This window comes from Grampus griseus, assembly GCF_964374135.1.
Source record: "Grampus griseus genome assembly, chromosome: 2".
Taxonomy (NCBI): Eukaryota; Metazoa; Chordata; class Mammalia; order Artiodactyla; family Delphinidae; genus Grampus; species Grampus griseus.
The window spans coordinates 125,599,511-125,620,366 of NC_139018.1; the positions used below are offsets into that span (position 1 = coordinate 125,599,511).

General features: G+C 50.1%; 1 protein-coding gene across 1 annotated transcript in view; it reads right to left on the reverse strand.

The window, feature by feature from the left end:
* LRRK1 (leucine rich repeat kinase 1) overlaps positions 1-20,856 on the reverse strand; it is a 118,162-nt gene that overhangs the window by 19,995 nt on the left and 77,311 nt on the right. The window contains exons 12-24 of the mRNA XM_082649578.1: positions 18,808-18,937; positions 18,054-18,166; positions 17,410-17,624; positions 15,252-15,416; positions 14,573-14,745; positions 13,350-13,470; positions 12,933-13,092; positions 12,269-12,545; positions 8,965-9,136; positions 6,450-6,613; positions 5,292-5,431; positions 3,218-3,467; positions 607-773 (exon numbers count right to left, since the gene is read on the reverse strand). Of these exons, the coding sequence (XP_082505704.1) occupies positions 607-773; positions 3,218-3,467; positions 5,292-5,431; positions 6,450-6,613; positions 8,965-9,136; positions 12,269-12,545; positions 12,933-13,092; positions 13,350-13,470; positions 14,573-14,745; positions 15,252-15,416; positions 17,410-17,624; positions 18,054-18,166; positions 18,808-18,937 (2,247 nt within the window). The remainder of the gene's footprint in view (positions 1-606; positions 774-3,217; positions 3,468-5,291; positions 5,432-6,449; positions 6,614-8,964; positions 9,137-12,268; positions 12,546-12,932; positions 13,093-13,349; positions 13,471-14,572; positions 14,746-15,251; positions 15,417-17,409; positions 17,625-18,053; positions 18,167-18,807; positions 18,938-20,856) is intronic.

The following is a 20,856-nucleotide window of genomic DNA, read 5'->3' on the forward strand; positions in this document are numbered from 1 at the left end:
AGCCAGGGACAGTGAGAAATGTGCTATCCAGCCGGCTGGAAGGGAGGAAGCCTCCTAGCACTTGCCCTAGCTGGGCATTAAGTGGTGACGTGTTGCTCTAGAACATCTCTGAGCTGCACATGATGTGTGGACCTGAGCATGCCAAGGCAAGAGGGTGTGCCCTCCTTCAGGTGGAGGGGGTAAGGGAGAAGCCACCCATGCTGGCTTTCCAATTCATCCATCTGGAGTGCCCACCGTCCTCCCTTTAGTGGCTGGGTGGGGTGGCCCAGGGTGAGAGGTCCACCTGAGGTCTGACTGTGTGCCCACCACGTGTCAGGCCTGTGCTGGACACGGAGCGGATGGAAATTGTAAGGATGGCCCGTGCTCTTGGGGGCTCAGGTCCAGACAAGAAAGTAATCTCCAAAAGCAATTTCTAGGCCTTGCTCAGCCTGATTCTCAGGCCTGGCCCACCTCTTGCCAGGCATAAAGCGGGGCTACCCCTGGGGCCCACATCGGCTTTTCTCACCCTCCTCCCCTGCCTGTGTGGCCTCAGGGGTCTCTAAGGTGGTGCAAGTTTGGACCAAGGGAAAACACATATGAAAAGAAACGATACAGGGCCCTGTTTACCTTCAGGGGCATTAGCAAAGTTCTTGAATTTTTTGATCTGGAATCGCTTCACAGCCACGGGCTGGCCTTGGTACCGGGCCCGGTAAACGATGGTGCCACTCCCACCTTGGCCCAGGACAGTGCTCTCATCCTCGCTGTGCTCCAGCTTGTTGTTCTCCAGGAAGAGCCTGCCGGAAACACAGTATGTGGGGGGTTTAGAACAGACCTCCTTACCCGCCCCCTATAACCTGGAGAGGCCTGCTGAGGTGGGAGGCGGGTCCTGGGCTGGGCGGGTACAAGAATGTGCTTGGCCATTAGTTCCCACTGAGGAGAGTCAGGGTTCAAAGCCACCGGGAGGTCACACAGATCTGGGATAAACCCCAGCCCTGGGCAGGTCACTCAGCCCTGACAAGCCTTGGTATCCTCTATAAAATGGGCTCATAACAGGAATGGCCTCAGAGGTGTGGATGGTGAGTGAAGCCTCTGAAGGTGGCAGACACAGAAAAAGAATTCCTTTGGACATTTTCCTTCAAAAGGTTCTATGCTTTGAGAGCTAGTATCCATCAGACAAACTGCATTTATTTACTGCTAGGTTAGTTGTTTCCTCATTTCTTTTTATTAAGCCAATAATTATATAAATGGCCATGCAGAGCTTCTGATTGGCATGGCCAGTGTCCCCACAATTGATGGCTAGGATTTTACCCAAAGGCAGGGAGTTTAGATCTTCTCACCTGTCTGTGTGTTCTAATCCTAGGTAAAAGGGGGACTTCTGTTGGGCTTTTGGAAATATTGCAAGTCACTCCTGGAAGGAAGGGAAAGAGGGAGAGATGCAGGAAGGGAGAGAAAGAGGGAGGGAGGGTGGGCAAGGCAGCCGCATGCCCTCCCATTTCCGGGCTTCCCCCTGCTTCGCTGAGGTCCCCCAGTGTTCCTCTTCAGCTACCTCTGCCGGGTGCCTCCCCTGGAGCTCTCCTGGCCCAACAGACCAATGCCCCTCTCCCACCCCGCAACCATGCAGTTGTTGCCCATGTCTTCCAGGAACAGATTTTGCAGCTGCTCAGACTCTGCACAGCTCAACCACATCACACTCCTGGCAGATGCAACTGTACCCATTGTAGACCTTGGTGATGTAGTTGAAGATGAACTGGGCTGTTCTCCAAGTGCCCACCCCAAAACCACCGCTCGGGAAGTGTGGGCACTTGGAAGCCTCATGAGACAGGGAACAGTGGCTATGCTGAAGATCCCTTGGGGCTTTCTGTTAGGACTCCTGTAATTTGGGGACACAGGACAAGGCTCCGTGGATGCCAGATTGCCCCTGCCCCCACCTGCCTAAACTCCCAGTCAGGGAGTGTGATGCTTTGGGGCATGGTTGGGCCATAGCTAAAGTTTCCAGAGAGTCTCTGCTGGATTGTGAATTCTGTTCAGATTCTTGGGCATTTCAACTCCCAGCCGAGTACCTTGGTTTAAGAACCATGCTATAGCCTACAATTAGATCCAAACCAACAGGGACAACCAATCTGGCTTTGCTTTCCAGATTCCATACAGTAGACTCAATAGCCCAGATTCAGTGGGGGCATAAAACATAACAAGGTTCAGCAAATAAATGAAAATTCTAAAAGTTGGAGCTGCCTAATTGGGCACCCCACCATGAAATCTGATTCGCACATATATAAATCTCTGCATATGGTCTCCAAGAGGTGACAACCCTCATGTTAAAGATCTAGAGATAAAGGTAAGTCACTTTTCAGAAGAGTGGTATTTAATTGTCATTTCTACCAATGAGGTAATGGGAATATTAAAAAGATCTATGGGGGAAATTTTTCCAATGTAGGAAGTGATTTCTTAATTTAATAGACCCATCCAGAAGCACGTTTTGGAACCACAATCCTGCAATATCTCAGAGTACTCCATATCCATTTTCTTGGGGTGGGGGAGCAATTTGGAAAAATGACAACACAAATATTTTCGCCGCCCCCAAGGGTTTCTTTAAAGAAACCAAATAGCAATCCTTTGAATAAGAAAACAACAGGATTTCACAACTCCTAAAACACTGCTAACCACCAATGTCAAATTATCTCCAGGGAGACCAAATCATGGCTTCTGGTTTCCATGACTACAGAAGATTCCATCTTTTACCAAGCACTTGGATTCTGTGACTGTTTCCTATAGGGTGGGACCACAAAACGTTTTCTCTTTTCTCCAGCATTCTCTCCCCAGTTATTATCTTAGATTAATATAGGAAGACTCATCTCCAGGAACAGATTTAGGGGATCTAAATGCTCAGCTGCAGGGTAGCAGTGAGGAGTCAGCATTTGCCAAGAAAGGAAAATGAGGCGGTACATCTGGGAGTGCCCCCTTTTTGGACACCAATGGATATTTGTCTTCTATTCCTTGATCCAGCAGCAAAGTAGGAATCAGAGACGAGGGCCAGCTCAGTGGAAAAGAGCACCAGCTAACGTGAGGGAGAAATGGTGTGGGGTCCCAGGATGACTTCAACTTCTAAGTGCTCTGCCTATTGGCTGGGCCTGTGTGGCTTCAAAAAGAAAGCTGACAGCCTGTTTCCCTTCAGGCAGCCTAGGCCGGGAACCTAAAAGTCACCTGGGGTTGGGTCCTGTGCATCGGCGCTGTGGCATACCTGGCCGGGAAGTCGGTCATGAACAGCTCAGGGACCAGCTCCTGAAGAGGCACGGGGAGGTCGGGGTGTCTGGGGCAGGAGATGAAGTCCTGCTCGATGGCTGTCAACACGCAGTCTTCCATGTCAAAGTACTGCACGTCCTCCAATCTCTCACTTGGGTCGGCGTGCTGAGCCCAGGAGGTCTCGCACACTGGGCAGGGCACATACTGCTCCATCAGTGGGGTCCCATCACTTTCCGTGGCCGTCAGGGCTAAATGGGGACACAGCAGGAGTCAGCTTACAAAAAGGCGGCTGCAGGCGGGTCCCTGAACAGCATCTGTACCCCCAGGCTGGGTGAGCCTTTCACAGGAGGGTGTCTGTCTGCCCTGGCCTGGACCCCTGGGAGTGGCTGAAACATGACTGCCGCACTTGGGTTCCTTTTTGGGGAGCACCATCCTCGATCCTAAAAGACACTTGCAGGGAGGAGCCAGGGATGCACTGGACAGTCGCCAGGGCGTCTAGACCCAGGGGTAGCTGGCCTAGGAGGTGCTGAGAGTTTGGGGATCCCTCCTGCACAGCTGGGCACTGGAAGGACATTGGAGGCTGTGTGAGCTATGCCACACTCCAATGACCAAACCACAACCAGTAAGGAGCCGTTCTTAAAATTAGAAACATAAGGCTTGCAATTACTATGATCTTTTCTAGAAGAGCAATGCAGGAGGAGAAATGAGTACAAATTATAATAGAAAAAATCTAGTCATTTTACTTGTGTTCCCCTGGGCAGGAGACACAGCTTTTCTGCACACCCCTGAAAGGAGGTACAAAGAAACACCCTCTAAATTGTCCCGTGGAGATGCCAGAAGGGTGAGCTGATGTCCTGCTTTGTGCAGGGTGGACGCGTGGAATTTTCTGGGCACATGTGTGTAACACATCCTGCCAGCTGGCTGGTGGTGCTGTGTCTAGGCAGCTCTGTCTCAGGCCCTCAGCTCAGTCCTTCCTGTCTTATAGGCCCTAGTCAAATCCCCAGCAGCACCCGTTGTGGGGAGATCACAAAGGGCTCGTAGGGTTCAAATGGTCTAGAGGCCCCCATTGTACGGCCAAGCACCGCCCAATTGCCCAACCCACACACTAAACTACCTTCCCTTAGGCTCCTTTAAGTTTTTTTTCCTTGTATGTCACCTTTCCCATCAACACCCAAAGGACCCCAGACCCGGGTGTCCAGAGTATGATCTGGAGCACGCCCAGCCACTGTTTCTTAAGCATTTCTTTTGATGCTCTCCCAGGATGCAGGGATGGTGTACGGGTGAGAAAGCCAGCTCAGGAGGCCAGAGGACTGGACTAGCAGGCCAGAGGCGGCACTAGGATCCCAAACTCGCTCTCTGCTCTCTTGGTCTCCAGGCTTCCGGAGTTGAGGGCTCACAGGGAAGAGGCTGCCTGGTTTTGACTGGATAGCCTCCTCCCTGCAGGATGCCCCGCAGTGGGTTTGTCTCCACTTCAGTAGCAAAACAAACAGAGGACCTCAAGAGCTTCACTTCAAAAAGTATTTTCTTTGGGTGGACTGTCAATGAAGAAACTGATCAAAGGGGCTGGAAAGGGCTACGTGGGTGGCTGATCACCGCTGGGATTCAGGGGTTTGGGGTAGGCAGGGAAGGAAAATGGGGGCCCTTGGCAGGTGTGGTGCCTTCCCTCCCACCCCTGCACAAGGGATGAATCTCCAGCTGCAGGCTCCCCCCTGGATTTCAGCAGCCCTGTCCTCACCATGTAAACAAAAACACGTGAGGTTCACATCGAGGGTCTTCCTAGACCATGTGCGGTACCCGGGGCATTCTTCTTCCCCCACGCTGTGGGCAGCCAGAGGCCAAATCCCTCCCAGGACCTGTGGGTCTGGGCCCACTTCTTCCTCATAGCACCTCCACCCATGCCCACAGCTGGACTCCCCCGGGGCTTAAGACTCTGCCAAAGGTCTGTTAGGACCCCTCTGGTCCCCTTGGGCTGAACCACAGTGGGATTTCTGTTCTCCAAATAAGGAGCCCCACCCCGATTTATAAAGAAATATTAACATGAGCCAAGACCTGGTTCAAAAACATTTTCTTACCAGGAAACCACTGATCGATCAAGGAGTTGACATGGTCTGTGATAAAAGCCATTGCCGAGAAGTCCCTTATTTCCGATTGGCAAATGATTTTTATTCCTCCACTTTTTTTCTTTTTCCAGTTCACATCCGAGGATTCCACACTGCAACCCAGAAACAAAAAGGGGTCCATTATTATCGGCTGTGAAGGGCCCTGGTTTAATCTCCTTGCCTTCAGGGTGAGGGTGCAACCCCCAGGGACCACCCCCTCTGCAGGGGCCCAGGCAGGACTGTCAGAGGAGGCTCCTGCGTTTGTGTACTTCCATGCATGGCCCTGCCTTGTCCCCCCGCTGTCCCCAAAATGGTGAAGCGGACACAATGAGGACTGCAGGAAGGGATGCTCAGGCTGGGATCCGACCCTTAGGTGTGACCCTGGGGAAGGTTTTTCCATCTGAACCACAGGCTTCTCATCTGCCAAGTGGCAACTGTGAGCTTTAAGTGGGAACATCTATATGAAAGCACCAGGCACCAAGAGTGGCCCAAAGCAGGCCCTCAAAAAAGTTATTTTCCCCTTTCCCCCCTCCTTCTCACAGAGCTGAAAAAAATATTTTGAAAAATTAATTGTAAGTATGAAATAATCTTGTATGTACTAAACTAAACCTGATTAAAAATCAGTTACTAACTTGTTGAGCTGACTTTATCTCTCTCTCTCAAAAAAAAAAAAAAAAAAGAGAGAGAACAGGAAAAAGGAGCTAAGGTAGGTACTGTGGGGTACAGGCTGGGGAACCAGTGTCATCACCTGGGGCATCATCTCTTAGGACAAGGGGGTTATGCTGGATGGCTGCAAGGCCCCTGTAGGTCCCACCTAAGTGACTAGGGGGTGCTAGATAATCTCACCCCTGAGCTCAGTGGCCACCCACTTCCCTCCAGTGCTGGGCTGTGGTCACCACACCCTCCCTTGCCTTTCCTGTTCTGTAAGGGGAGAGAGGAAGGGGTGAGAAGGTGGGGAAGCTCTGGGACATTTGCTGGGAGTTTCCTACTTCTAGCAAGCTTCCATGATGACCTGCCCTTGGGAACAGAACTCTGGACATCAAGTGGACAGTCTCCCGGCGGAGGCTGCCCTGGGGCCCATTTCTGTAGCACCGTGGTGACCCAGTCAGGTGAGCTCCCAAATGTTCCTACCTGAGGTAGCCCCCATCAAAAGTGACCAGGAGCCCTTCCTGCCAATAGATGGTCTGATTTCTTTTCACTCTGAACGTGCTGCAGCGATTTCTCTGGTTTCCTGTAAAACTGTAAATGGTGACTTTCCTGTGCCTGCTTTTAGTATTCTTCTTGTTTTCAAAAAGCTGAAAGACAGAGAAAAGACCCTACTTAAGTAGACCGGGCTCCTCGCTGGCCCTGGGCAGAGCTGTGAAGAGGCTGTCCTGGCCCCATCGTGATAAGGGACCACCATCCATCTTCCCACCCCCTCCCTCCTGCACCGCTCATCCTGCTGCCAAATGAAATGCTGCATTATCTGAGGGGGTCTCCAGGATACTCTGGGAACACATGTTCCCTAAAAGATTGAAAACAGGATTTTCTTTTTCAAATCTTTTCCCTCCCTGATTTTACAAGCAAAAAGTTACCTTAGAAAATATGGAAAATACAGAAAAATATAAGAGAGAAAATAAAATACCAATTTAATACATAGATCATGAAAATTTTGGTATATTTTATTCCAGGTTTTTTTCCTATCTACCTGTATGTTTATAAAACAGCTGAGGTCATATTTTGTAATTTTTTATTTCTAAATGTCTAATTGTGTATACTTTAAAAAACTTTGCTTTTCCTATGTTGTTAAAAACTCATAAAATTCATTTTTCTAAAGCTCAATATTTTATTAAGTATAGTAATTTGCTGAATCATTCTCTTCTTTGGACTTTTAGGTTGGTTCCAATCTTTTGCTCTTTCAGATAGCCCAGATGAACATGAAAAACCACAGAGCTTTCTCTGATTTCAAATGATTTCTGTAGTTCAGATTTATAGCAGTAGTATTATTGGGTCAAAGGGTTTGAACATTTTCAGGCTCCGGATGCCTAGTGAGGAATCGCTTTCAAGGTGAATAGGCTGTATATTCACTGACCATGGTGTGTGAACTTTCCTTATTCTGGGGCTGGCTGTTAGCTCTCTGCTAATTTGATAGGTGCCAAGTGGTATCTTATCAATGCTTGAATTTGCATGCCTTTGATACTTCTGAGACTGAACTCCTTTTCCTCATCTGAACTTCAACAGGACTTCTTTCCTAATTCTGAGTGAGGGATGCTGCCAGGAAGGGCGCCTGCCTCCACACCCGGCTGGGCCCACACCCCGCCAGCCACGGAGCCCACTTGGAAGCTCAGGCCTCACACGATGCTGGTGGTTGGTGACCTTCCACTTAGAACGTGGCAGGAGGAAGAGTTCAAAGGGAGGGAAGAGTGACCCATGCGCCCACTCTTTCCATCTGTCAGTGCACCCAACTGTGTTGCTAACAAGTCTCCCTCCTGTTAACATGAGCTGTGAGAGAAGATGCCAAAGCATTTTCAGGCGCTACCATTTACTTTTGAACATTTCAGTAAAATGGGAAGATCAAAGAATATCTTTACTTAATACAAGAAGTTTAATTCCATAAGGGCCTTATAAATAGAACATGGCAAAAGCAAACTCATACTGAGTTTAATGTCAATTATTCAACAGTCCTGGCTTATGTCAGGGGTTCTCACACTGTAAAGTAAGTTACAATTCGCTGGAAGGTTTGTGAAAAACAGAGCCCTGGGCTCCATCCTGGAGTTTCTGATGCAGCAGTTCTGGGGCAGGCCCGAGAATCTGCACTTCTAACAAGTTCCCAGGTGAGGCTGATTCTGCTGGCCCAGGAACCCCACTTTGAGAACCACCACTCTAGCCAACCACTATTTCCATGTTATTGTCTTGCATGAAATGAATGTTGACTGACAGCTGGGACTTCCTTCAACACAACACCAGGTGAACCCACAGAAAAGAACTCCTTGGGTTAGGTCTTCACTGCTCCCAGACCAAGTTAACGTTCTATGCCAGTGGTTCTCAAGCTTGACTGGACAGTGGAGTCACCTGGAGAGCTTTAAAAAATACTGATCCCTGGCTACCACACCCACAGATTCTGACTTAGTGGTCTGTGTCTGTGTCTGGTCTGTGTCTGTTAGAGCTCCCTAGGGGAGTCTAGTCACAGCCTGAATGGTAAAGCCATGATTCTGAGGCCATGGTTCTCGAGGTGTGGTCCCTGACCAGCAGCATCACCTGGGGCAGTGGTTGGATAAGCAGACTCTTGAGTCCCAGTCCATAGCCACGGAGCCAGAACCCAAGTGGGGCCTAACTGTCTGTGTTCTAACAAGCCCTCCAGGGGATGTTGATGTTGGTTAGATTAGAACCCTGATGGGATATTCTGTCCAAGCCAGCTAGGCACTGATTTGGTATTCACAGAATGATTCAAATGGGTCTGTGGCTTAGAGGAGAGAAGGCAGCCATGCTGTACTGGCCTCCGGGCCCTAAGTCAGCAGATTTGCTGCAGGAGAAGGGTCTTCAGCCAGGCTCCTCCAGCAAACGGCATCTCCCTCCCTCCCTTCCTCCCTCCCTCCCTCCCACCAGGGCACAGTTGCAAGTGCCTCACATGCAAGCAAAAACTGCCCCATGCAGAAAATGCAACTACCTGAAGGTCCATCTCGGCCAAGCTGATCAGCATCCGTGCTATAAACCTTTGCCAGAAGCCAACTGGAACGAAGCTCATCTTAAACACCCTCTGAATGGTGTTGGCTGTGGGATGCCGCATGCCGTGGGTGTCCAGGCCAGGTTTGGATGGAAGAAGATGTGGCAGGAGATAGCTGAAACACACCAAAGGGGGCTGGTGAACCAGGGGCCTGAGCTCTGCTGCAGGGCCCTGACCCCAGCAGATGGATTGGTCTGGGGCAGGCTCTGCTGAAACAGCTCAGGCTGCTGGGTGCCTTCCTTCCAGGGCCTTGGAATCTTATTTTTAGATAGAGGGGGTAGTTTATATGCTTCGAATAAATGCTCCAAGAGAAAGTGAAGATAGGCACAGTGAATCTGTTTATTGACGTTTCTAAGATAGAGACTAGAATACGGCTAAGGGAAGATGTGGAAACATCTGTGGTCATAAACAGACAGAGCAAATAATAGTTAATTCTCTGTAAACTGGGTTGCGACTGGGGAGTCACTTAAAATTAACTTTGGATGGTGAAGGAAAAACAAATACAGCTGCACAGTTCTAAGGACAATGTAGATATTGGGGTCAGAGAAATGTTTTTGGCCTTAGAAGCTATTTATTGTTCTTGACCAGTTGAAACAACACAGTTGCCTTAAAAGTTCGAATGAGGCTGTTTGTGCAAAAGAGCGATGTTTTATGAGAGCACTCTTACTCATAAAAGCGCTGAATCACAGTGTCAGTGAGCCATTCATGACTGATCATTTGGAAACAGCTGAAACGGGGGAGGTCCCTCTAAGATTTCCCTGACAACCAGCATCTTCTGTGTGCCCTGGAGCTAAGGCGGCCTTGGGCAGAGCCTTGGATGTGCCCTTTTCTTAAAGGTTTGCCTTCAGCTCTCCTAATCCTTTAAAAATACATCAGTTTAGGTCCTATAAAACGTCTTTAGAACTTGCTGAAAGGAAGCGCTGAAAGTATTGTAGAAGGAAAATTCAGTGACAGCCTGGTGGGCAGAGCACCCAGGGATCGATCCTGGCTCTGTCTTCAGCACACAGCTTAAGCTCATTGCGATTCTGCTTCCCTGACATGGGAAGAGAATGGATACTGACCTCAAAGGGTTAGAGAAGGATGGACAGGGGGCAGATGGTGAAGTTTTTGGTCCTTTTCAGCCATTACAGGTCTTGGGTGAAAGGACCTTCTCAACTACCCCAGCTAGAGTGCCTCTCTCCACAGCCAGGTGATGTCCAACAGATGCCCTGATTTAGTCCTTTAAGTTCTGAGAAGTCCTTCTTTATCTCTCTGACCTCCCCAAATAGGCAGTTCTCGTCAGTGCCCAGTGTGATTTATCCTGCTTCTTCTGCCTGCATCATGCTCAGCTTGGATCTCACAGGAGCCCCTACACTGCCTGTGTGCTGCAGCTTCCTGCTTCTTTCTACCTGGCAGGTGTCCCCTGGGCAAGGGGAGGGAGCACGCTCTGCACCCAGGCGCCCCAGTACGCAGCACACAGAGCAGGTGCTCAATATTTTTGAAGGCAGAGGAGACTTAGAAGCCAGCATGGCAAGTGAAGAGATTTAAACTGACTGGCAATGGAAGCCCTGCTCAAGGTGAGCGGAGCCCTGGGAGACCACTGGCACCTCCTTAAAAGTGATCACTGGTAGGGCAAGGCTGTCCCAGGGGAAGAGCCTGGGGAATTAAGAGGTGAGTTCTTCATGTGCCTGTTGAACATTAAGTCTGTGAAGATCTGGGCACTGCGGAGCCGGCTCACAGTATGTCCCTGAGGTTGCCTCAGCAGTCGGGCAGGAGCCTTCCCTGAGTGCTGAGAGCCAGCGAGTCCCCCCTGGAAGGTACACAAACACTCAGAAGTGTAGGGAGGTTCAGAAATACCCTGAAGGTTTTCCCAGGGACTGGAAGCTTTCAGGGCTGCAGTTGAAAACTATGCTCTAAAAGGAGCAGCAAATGCCTTTGTTTTTGTTGATAGTGTCTTCGACCATATAAAACCTTATGGTGCGAGGAGCTGGAACTCCTTGTCCCTGGGGCACAAGGGAACGATTATACCTGTGCTAAGATGGAAAATGCTTGGACACTCCTGACTTTAGATGGAACCAGACACCATTGGCTATGAGCACTTAACACAAAGATGGAAACAATAACAGTACTGATAATCCTTGATGTCCTTGAAGCTCACAGGTGCAGGAGACACTTCTCATAGTTTACATGTATTATCAAATTTAATCCTCACAATGACTATAATACTAGTAGATAAGAGTATTATTCCCATTTTACAGATGAGAAGAGAAAGGAGGTTGGGACTTGCTTTTACATAGTGCTAATATCTCCTCATTCCTCTAATCTGTTGATAAAATAACCAGAAAATTGTCAGCTTCTGGCAGTGTTGTAAACTCACAGGCTGCTTCACTGTGTGCCTTTTCATGGGCCAAAGTCAAGGATACACCTGGGCCATGGTGTGAGGGATCATGTGGGTTTTGAATTCCTCTTTGGGGTTTCTCTTTTTAGGACTCAATCTTGGCCGTCATGAAGCTGGAACAGGAAGAACTGAGGCCCCCTCCCATAGTCATAAGACCAAGTGGAAATCTCAGAGAGAGATGGACCCAGTCTGTGCTGATGGAATTGCTGGGCTGGCCACACAGGGTCCAGGGCAGCTCCCCGGGAGTCTCCTGTGGGCATCCCCCCAGAGCTCTGGGGTTGAGGGGCAGGGTGGTGACAAGTTTTATGACAGATGAATGGAAAAGGTCTGTGGATTTGGCATCCTGGCTACTGCCTCAGGGCCAACATCAGCATCAGACCCGGGAAATGGCTGAAACTGAAAATAGGGCAAGGAGGCCCTGAGAACCAAGCTGGTTTAGGTCAGAGCATCATCAGATTTAACCCACATGCCCCTCCAGCCCCTGCCCTCCCTGCATTTTGAAGCTGGTCTGTATAATTAGCACACACATCTTTGTTACTTACTCCATTTTTATTCATCAAATAACCAAGCAATCAACCTCCCAAAGCGTGAACTTCCCAAAGTTACCTTTAATGCCATTGCTATTCTTGCATGTTTTCCTACACCTTTTCAATAAATGGATTTCTTTGAACCCCCTGAAAAGGGACATCCAAGGCACAGGAAGGAGCAGCAAGCCGCGGGACCGGCCAAGCCCACACCCTGCTGCCCCAGCCCAGGCAGGCAGGTCATTATCATGGCCCATCCCTGGAAATCTTGCTCGAGCCACCAGTGGTCCCAGCCCTAATTCCTTCCTCTAGGGAGCAACCGGCACAGCCCAGTCCGTGGCCTCACCTGTCGTTGGCGACGGGCAGGGCTATCTCAAATTTCGCCAGGAACTGGAAATATTGCTCTTCTGTCTGCTTCGTGAAGCCGGTCCCAACCAGCAGCATCCTGAGGTCCTCCGCCCTGATCACCCCATTCTTGGCCACCGACCTGGAGCCCTTGATGTTGAAGATCCTCTGCAGACATTCAGACAACCAAATGGGGTCGAGGAAGTAGAGGTTCCTCAGGCCGTGGCTGGTGTCCGGGAAGTGGAGCAGGGTGCCGGTTTCAATGAGGAAGCTGATGGCTGCTCAGGGGAGGGGATGAGGGAACAGTGTCAAACAAAGGGCAAAAGGGACTCTGGATGACCTCCTCCTAAGGGGGCCAGCTTACAGATTCTTCTTAGGAAGCAACCAACACTCCCAACACATGGGGCCCTTCACATGTTCTCAAGAGGCATCTTGTAACTATTGCCAATGTGATCTCCATTATTCATGGATTCCATCTTTGCAAATTCACTTACTCGTTAAAATTGATTTGTAACCCGAAATTGATACCTGAAGTGTCTTTGCAGTCATTTGCAGACATGCGCAGAGCGGTGAAAAATTTGAGTGCCCCTCCCCAGGGCCCTGTGCCTGTGCCTGCTGGTACCCACCTGATCCCCTCTCCCTGCCCACCCTCCCAGCCCACCCACCGGACTGTAGGTCCTCGTAGTCCTTGATGTCATTGCCAGGTATCTGCTCTACCAGCTGCTCCAGCTGCCTGTCCGTCAGGTACTGCACATCATCGCTCAGGCCGCGGCGCTGCTGCTCTGCCAGCACGGCCTCCTGGAGGCTCAGGTAGCTCCTGGGTATCTGGGACAGGTGGGAAAGGCTGGGCCCTCAGGTGTGCCCAGCCAGCCTGGTTCGCCTGCCACCCTCCAGAGGACTGAGTAGGTGGAATGCTTCCTGTCACTGTCCCACCCCTCTCTTCCCCCAAGAAACTGCTCACATGGGGACCACACACTATATACAGCACATGTGTTTTACAGTAGAAAGAGAGAGGGAGGTACAGTTCCCCTGACACATGGGAAGCAGGCCCCTCTGGCTTCAAGGGGATGAGAGGTACCCACCAGCCTCCCCGCGAGTCGCTGGCAACCAATGGTGCTGCCCACGTCTTTCATGCTGCACGTGACGTGGAAAATGAGCTGCCGCAGCCCTTCCTGACCTTCCAGGCTCTTACAGGAAAGTTCGCTGTGAGTGCAAAAAAGAACCGTGCTTATTCATCGTACCTCCCCTCTCTGACAAGTACTGCAGTGCCTCTGTTTTCCTAAGTGTTTCGTCCCAAACACTGGCAAGTTGAGAAAACTCATGAGAGATAGACACAGAAATTTAATGAGGCCTTACTTGATGCAAAGCATGGTGCTGGGGGCACCACAATGTGCTGCTTTAGTCTGTCTTCCCAACGTGCCCACTTTACAGAGGAGGAAAGTGAGGCATGCAGGCACAAGGTGACTCCCAAGGACACAAGCTGGAAAGGAGCAGGCTTGGGTGGAACTCAGGTTTCTGACCCAGAGCCAGCACTCCTATCATCGCAGGCCCCAGGGGGCATTCTCAAGGGCACTCGAGGAATTCCTGAAAGCCCCATCCTGTACTCTGAGCCACATGGCATGTCTCCAGGCTGACCCATGCAGCAATGCCCATGGCACTTCACCCAGAGCGAGGAAACCCAAGAGCCACCAGGGTAGCAGTCAGAGAACACTTACTAGCTGAGCCTCAGTTTCATAATCTTCAAAGTGGGCACAACAGTCTCCATAACCTGCAGAGCTGTCGTGAGAATCCAAGGACAGGAGTGGGAGAATCAACATGCCCAGGACACTGGTCCCACCAGCACTGGCCCATCCTGAATCCCACCCTGTGGCCCTCCCCCATCTCAGCCCCTCTGGACCACTCAGACACACTGGGAGGACCAGGACCACACCTGGGGTCTGTTCTTGATCAGTGATCAACAAATGTGATGGGTGGTATTTGAGTTTCTATCTCGTGGTCCCACTGGGGCCGTGCACGCTCAGCATTGGCCCTGGGGGTGGGGAGGCTTGGACAGGAAACACAGAGAGTGTCTCCAGGCCCTGCCCTGCAGATCCTCTGGCAGCTCCTCACCCTCCCTAGGGCTGCATCTGCTCTGGGGGCCCAGCTGCCACCCTTCACCCTGGACAGGGCAACAGAGGAGCACAGCCCCTGCCTCAGGAGCCCTCTGCAGGCAGAGCAGGCGTCCCCAGGGAGATGGACAAGTGAGGGGCCAGCAGCCACAGCCCCGCGACAGGTGGGGACGAGCAGGATGCCATGGGACACTCACTGTAGGTGTTTGAAGGTGATGTCCGGGAAGCCGGTGGCCCTGGACCCGGAGGGTGAGCGGCAGAGCGCCAGCACATAGGCGCGCAGCGTGGCGATTCTCTCCACGCGGAATTTGGTTTCGATTAAGTCCAGGTGTGTTCCCACCACCAGCACCACGGCATTTGGGGCCTTGGCCTGTGAGAGAGAGTCTGGCTGGGGACGGGAACAATTCCCTAGGTGGTGGATGTGCCAACCCTGTACGGCCTGGCCCTCAGCCATCACCCCGCTGCACCCCGCACTCCTCTCTGAGAACCTCGAGGGCCTGCCACGCATTAGGGGGTGTGTGAGGGCCTGTGACACTCCCTGGGGCCTCCATCTCTGATCCCTTCAGACAGCGCCCCAGCTTCTGGCCCACGTCACCTTTCCACTGGAAGAGGGGAGCCCCGTTCCCCTCCTGGGTCCACGATGTGGGGCTCTTAAATTTAAGGAAGCAGAAAAGTACAAGAGCACCATCAACCATGTGGCCCAGGAGGGTTTTAAGTACTTCACAGTGACCTGTGATTCTGGGGCCTCGTGACAGCCCAGCAAAGTGCAAAGCATTTCTCCCTAACCATTTCCTTTTTTCCTTTTTCCCCCTGAGAAGCGGCGGGGCCCCTGCAATGTCCTGAGGACTGAGAGCTGAAGGGCTGGCACCCCCTCACCTCGATGTTGAGAAGCCAGAACTGAAGGTTGGCCACAGCCTCCTCCCCCAGTGCCAGGTTCCAAACCACCACATACAGGGCCTTGTCTGTGAAGAAGCACTGGTTGACCGTGGCCATGCTGGCGGGGCCACCGATGTCCCAGACGTTGAACTCCACAGACTCAACCTACTTGAGCAACAAGGCAGCAACAGGGAGACATTTTAGCAACCAGGGTTTTAGTCAATCAAATTGAGATAACTGATCACTCTGAACGTTGTACATGGGGGCCTGGTAAAGGCACAGCCGTGGAAAAGCACAGCCTGTCCTGCTGTTTTTCTCAGGAACCAGCCATCTGAGGGAGGGAAGGGGGCCCAGCGGTTTGGAGGTGGGCTTCTAGGGGCTTCCATCTACTGCTATGGGAGCAGGGGGTCCTGGAAGCCTGGGTCCCGTGGGCAGAGGCGTCTGCAGAACGTCGGAGGGCACTGTCTGCCTCCATCTCAGCTGCAGACTGTTAGGAGACATCCTGCCAGAAGAAGCCAGGGGCTGACGGCAGTGCTCACACCAAGGCTTAACCTCCATCCGAGTGAGGGCAAGGCCAAGCAGACAGGCCTCTGAACTGTGCAGGTCAGAGGGCAGTGCCCACCAAGGATGATGGGAAATGGCCCTGATGTGGGAATCTAACAAAAGATTAGTTGTTGGGCTCTGGGGAAAGGCTGTGTAAATGGTGGTTTCTCTATCGTTTTATGAGGTCAGGGTCTGGCCCAAGTAGCTAAGGCTGCACTTTTCTGTGGCAAAGAATCGTTCACACCATGCTGCAGTTTGGACTCCAAGACACAGCGTGCTGACCTGCTTTTTTGGTGTAAAGATGAAAATGGACAGCTGTTCTAAACTGGCTGAAGGCCCAGCCACACAGAGAATTACGGAATTCAGTGTTCACAAGATCAGGTGGTTGTCCTTCAATGAAAGGGGTGGGGAGAAACTTGAATGATGGCAGAAAGGAAGTGGGGGCAGCCGAAGGTCAGGAAAAGTGGAAATACTAATTCACCCCTCAGACCTCGGACAGCTATTTGCTTAAGAACTGCTGGAAGAAAGTGACGTGGAATAATTGCTTAAAAAAGCAGGAGAGAATCCAGATTCTGGTTACTTTCGAGAACTTTGGACATGCGTTAGCTAGGTTCACTCCTGGGGTGTTCTGGGGAAGGGGGTAGGGCTGGTGTTAATTATCTGGCCCTAATGGGCAGATCTCCATTCTCTAGAGAACTAGTTTCTGAGTCCATATTAAAATATACATTCAGCTTAAATGTTTCATGACTCAAATTGGATTTCCCTGACTTCAAGTGATTTTGTGTGAAAGACTGCAATAAAACTGATCTCTAGCTCGCCCTGTGCTGGGGGCTGTGGGGAAAATCGTGCAGCCTCTGGCCTCAAGTTCGCTGAGTTTTCCACAAATAGCCTCCTTGCACCTGTATCGCTGTGTGGCTACGTATACCCACAAATACGGCAACAGGTAAGGGAGGCATCATTGGCATGTATTCACCCCCTGTGCCGGGAGAAATAGCTCAGACCTGTGCTATAGTCCATCCCACCAATATTCCACAGGCTCTTTTCTCTGATTCAAGTGCAAGACAATTTTCATTTGTCTAATACTGAATGAAAAACAGGGTGATTAATAGGTTAATTGAAGGACTCATTTTAATTAGGGCTTAGAAACTAGACCTTTCAGAACTTGGGGTGAAAGCAGGTTTTGAGGAGGACAGTGCATTCATGCCGGGGCTGCCTTCTCAGCCTTCCTGTTAGGGGCAGGTATTAGTATATCTCACTCCTACAGCAGTAGTTCATTCTCAGCTCTGGGGAGGGGCCCCGTCCCAGGCCATCTGAATCACAGTCTTTGGGGCCTGGGCACTGCTGTCTTTAAAAGCTCATCAAAGCAGTCTAACTGTCAGCCAGGGTTGGCCTGGAACCTCAGCTTAGCTATAACAGAAAAACTACAAGGACACGTTAAGAAATTATTCACTGCCCTTGGCAGGAGCTGGTTTGAAACACACACAGTGACCCCTGCAAATATCCTGGGCCTCAGATACCAGGCTGAGAAAATCCTGGGCTCTCTGGAGAGGAGAGATAAGGGGCCCTGGAAGCTCCCTCCCTCCCACAGGGACTCTGCACGCCAACCATCCTTGACCTTGGCTCTCGAGCCAGCCGGCCTCTGGAGCTCCCACTTGGTGGTCCTGATGGTGGCCTCGCTGTGCAGCACCTGGGGGGCCCTCCCCGTCTGTAAGATCTCCAGGAGGGTGGACTTGCCCTGACGCGGAGGACCCACGATGATCATCTTCATCTGCTTACACTTCTCCGCTTTCCGCAGCTGAGCACGCAGATAAGACAGCACTGCTTTGGGGCCTGTGCAAAATCACAGTTGGGGAGGGTGGATGCTGCTGCTGCCATATAGGTGGGAACATGCTCACATCTCTTGAGAAACAAAGTCCTATCTGGAGAGAACACTTTCTGTGTGTTCTAACTGGGTGAGTTGAGAAGACTATTGGGTCTATGGAGGGAAGGCGTGATATGAATCACCCCAGAAGTGAAGTCTAAAAGTCAAGGATCTAAAGACAGCATCCTTGCTGCTACAGGTCATAGCTGGTTTGATCACATGGTCAATTGCAATACAACGGTCCAGAGCAACCATTGAGTTCTGGATAACTTTACAGCATCTTCCCAAACACGGGAGCCAGAGGTGGGCTCCACAGGTTCCCCAGCTGTTTCCACCCCAGGTCCTTAACAACTGGACTTGAGTGCCTTTTCGAGGGGGTGACGCTGAGGAAGCCCTACCTTCTTTTCTAATCTCTGCAGGCACATTGCTGACGTTCAGGTCTTCAATGTCCAACTGCCAGAGGTTGCCCAGTTGCCCCAGCTCAGGAGGGAGCTCTCGGAGGCCAGGATTGCTGAGGGCACACACACACCATGGAAGAACACACACACAGCAGCCCATCAGCCTCTGGGGCCTGTGGGGGCCACTGACAGTCTATACCCCAAGCCCAACACCTTGGGCCCTGATTTCAAGTGTTCCATTTAAATACTAATTCCAAAGCCTTTCTCCCTGGGAAGCCAGTGGTACAAATGGCAGCTTTGTCTTCTGCAAATCCCCATGGCTTAGAACGGGGTCCCCTCCCCCAACTTTCCCATCTTTTCTATCATTTACACTATCCTAAGGATGATCACTGCCTCTTCTTGACAAGGCAATGTAACCTGAATTATTTTATATTTTCATCAAGTTTTGCACACTGTCTGAATCCCCCAGCAGTGCTTGGCAGTAGGAACTTAGTAAATGAAAGGATGGATGATTGAGGAGTCCTTCTCATTATAAATGAGTGAAATAGCAAAGAAGGCATCATTGTATCACTACCTCTGCCTTCCCTTCCCTCGCCTCTTTGACTAAGCCTGGCTCTGAAAATCCAACTGCTGCTTCTTGGTACATAGGTGGATTATTTCTCCCTGGCTTCCGTGTCCTCAGGTGGTTTACACAAGGACATTCTGCTTCCCTGGGCCAGAAGAGCCAGTGCAACTGCTCTGGCTGTGTACTTACTTTCCCAAGTAGAGTTCTGATAAGCTCTTCAGTAGGCAAACCGAGGGTGGGACTGCATCCAGGTGGTTGTCATTCAGACAAAGGACTTCCAAAGACTCACTTAGGAAGGCAGGAAATTCCAGTACACATGCTGCAAAGAAATGGCAAAGCAGACTGTACATTTGAAAAATAATTCTGGACCATCACAGTGTTGGAGGTGTATAAACTGGTACAACCTCTGGAGGGCACTTTTGACAAGTCTATCAGAATAAGGTGCTCATCTCATGGACCCAGGGATTCTAATTCCAGGAAACAGTCCTACAGACATCCTGGCACGTATGGCAAAGATGTGAGAACAAGCACACTCAGTGGCACACTTTGTAACAGTAAAGGTAGAAGACAGCTTATATGTCCACCCACAGGGAGTTGGTTAAATGAGTAATGGGATTATATACAACTATTACAAAGCACAGGGCAGGTCTACATGTATGGGTATGAAGAGATACTCAAGAGCTATTGGTAAATCAAAAAAGCAAGGTGTGGAATTAGGTATCTAGAAGGCTTAACTTGTGTACCACAAAACATATGCAAACATGAGATCAAACACCCTCCCATGAATTTAGGTATGTTATATGCATGTGTGCACACACCTTACAATGCACATATGCATGCTATATGATGTTGTGTGCATGTGCACACACCACACATGCACACACGCATGCATGTGTTACACGAAGTTACGTGCACATACACATATGTGCACATATGTATGCTATATGATGTTACGTGCACACACCACAATGCACACATGCATGCATATGAAGTTATGTGTATGCACATATGTTATAAGGTGTTATAGGCATGTGTACACATGCACAACCATATGTATACATTGCATGCTGTTATAGCCATGTGTATACATACCACAAATACACATATGTGGTGTATATATTATAATGTATGTCAGACACAAACACAGTTGCTACCACGGACACATGAACTTCCATAGTTTGCTCTGGAGAAGGGAATTACTAGTGTAATGGAGCAGGACCCTATGGGGCCTTCCCAGAACAGACCCTCCCAACCCCATGTCCTCCTCCTGCCCCTTGTCGGTAGAAAAATTGTAGCCTCTTAGGCTTCCCCAAGTTCTAAAGAGTACATTTCATCAGAGAAGTTGAGAAAATGCAGAAAGAAAGGAAAAGAGTCAAGCAAGACAAAATAATAGTTTAGCTATTAGACAAAGTCAAGGATCTTTAGTTCCTCCTCAAGAGCTATAGATAATATTCTGAGCCATGTCCTTTGAGCTGTTTTGCAGATACTGAATCCCGCACCAGGTGGAAGAAGTTAACTGTATGCTGCCCACAAGCACACAGTCCCCAGACCGGTTGGAACCAGAAGGTTGATGAGATTGACTCCCGATTACCTCACCACCAACCAATCAAGAGAATGTCCACGAGCTGATCACACACCCCATAATCCCCCTCCCTCAGCCTGTCTTTAGAAACCTTTCCCTGAAAGCCTTTGGGGAGTTCAGGCCTTTTGAGCACTAGCTGCCTGGACTCCTTGCTTGGTGCCTGCAATAAACACTGCACTTTTCCTTCACTAAAACCCGGTGTCAGTAGATTGGCTTTACTGCATGTGGGCGAGTGGACCTGAGTTTGTTTTGGTAACACTAGGAGACTGAATATTCACTCCATGCCTTTGGTGCAGTTCAGAAATTTTGTTTACCATATACATGTATTACTTGGTCAATTAAAAAAGCTAGTTAACTGAAAAATAATAATGTGAGCTTGGTTTTTATGCTTCCTAGGATGGCATTCTCTGAAAAACAAGTCAACTCTAGTATATTTAAGTGATTTCATTAATTAGGCTAATTATGAGATTACTATTAAAATCACACCAAATTTGCTGTTTCCACAGCACCAGAGTGTGTGAGTTGAGAAAGAATGTGGGGAGGGCTTGGAAACCGATGGGAATCAGAGGGTTGGATTGCAGCAGAATCTCTGAAGTTCCTTTTCCTTTCTCCTAAGGCAGGGAGAGCACACCCCTGAGGGTCCCTTTCAGCTCAAA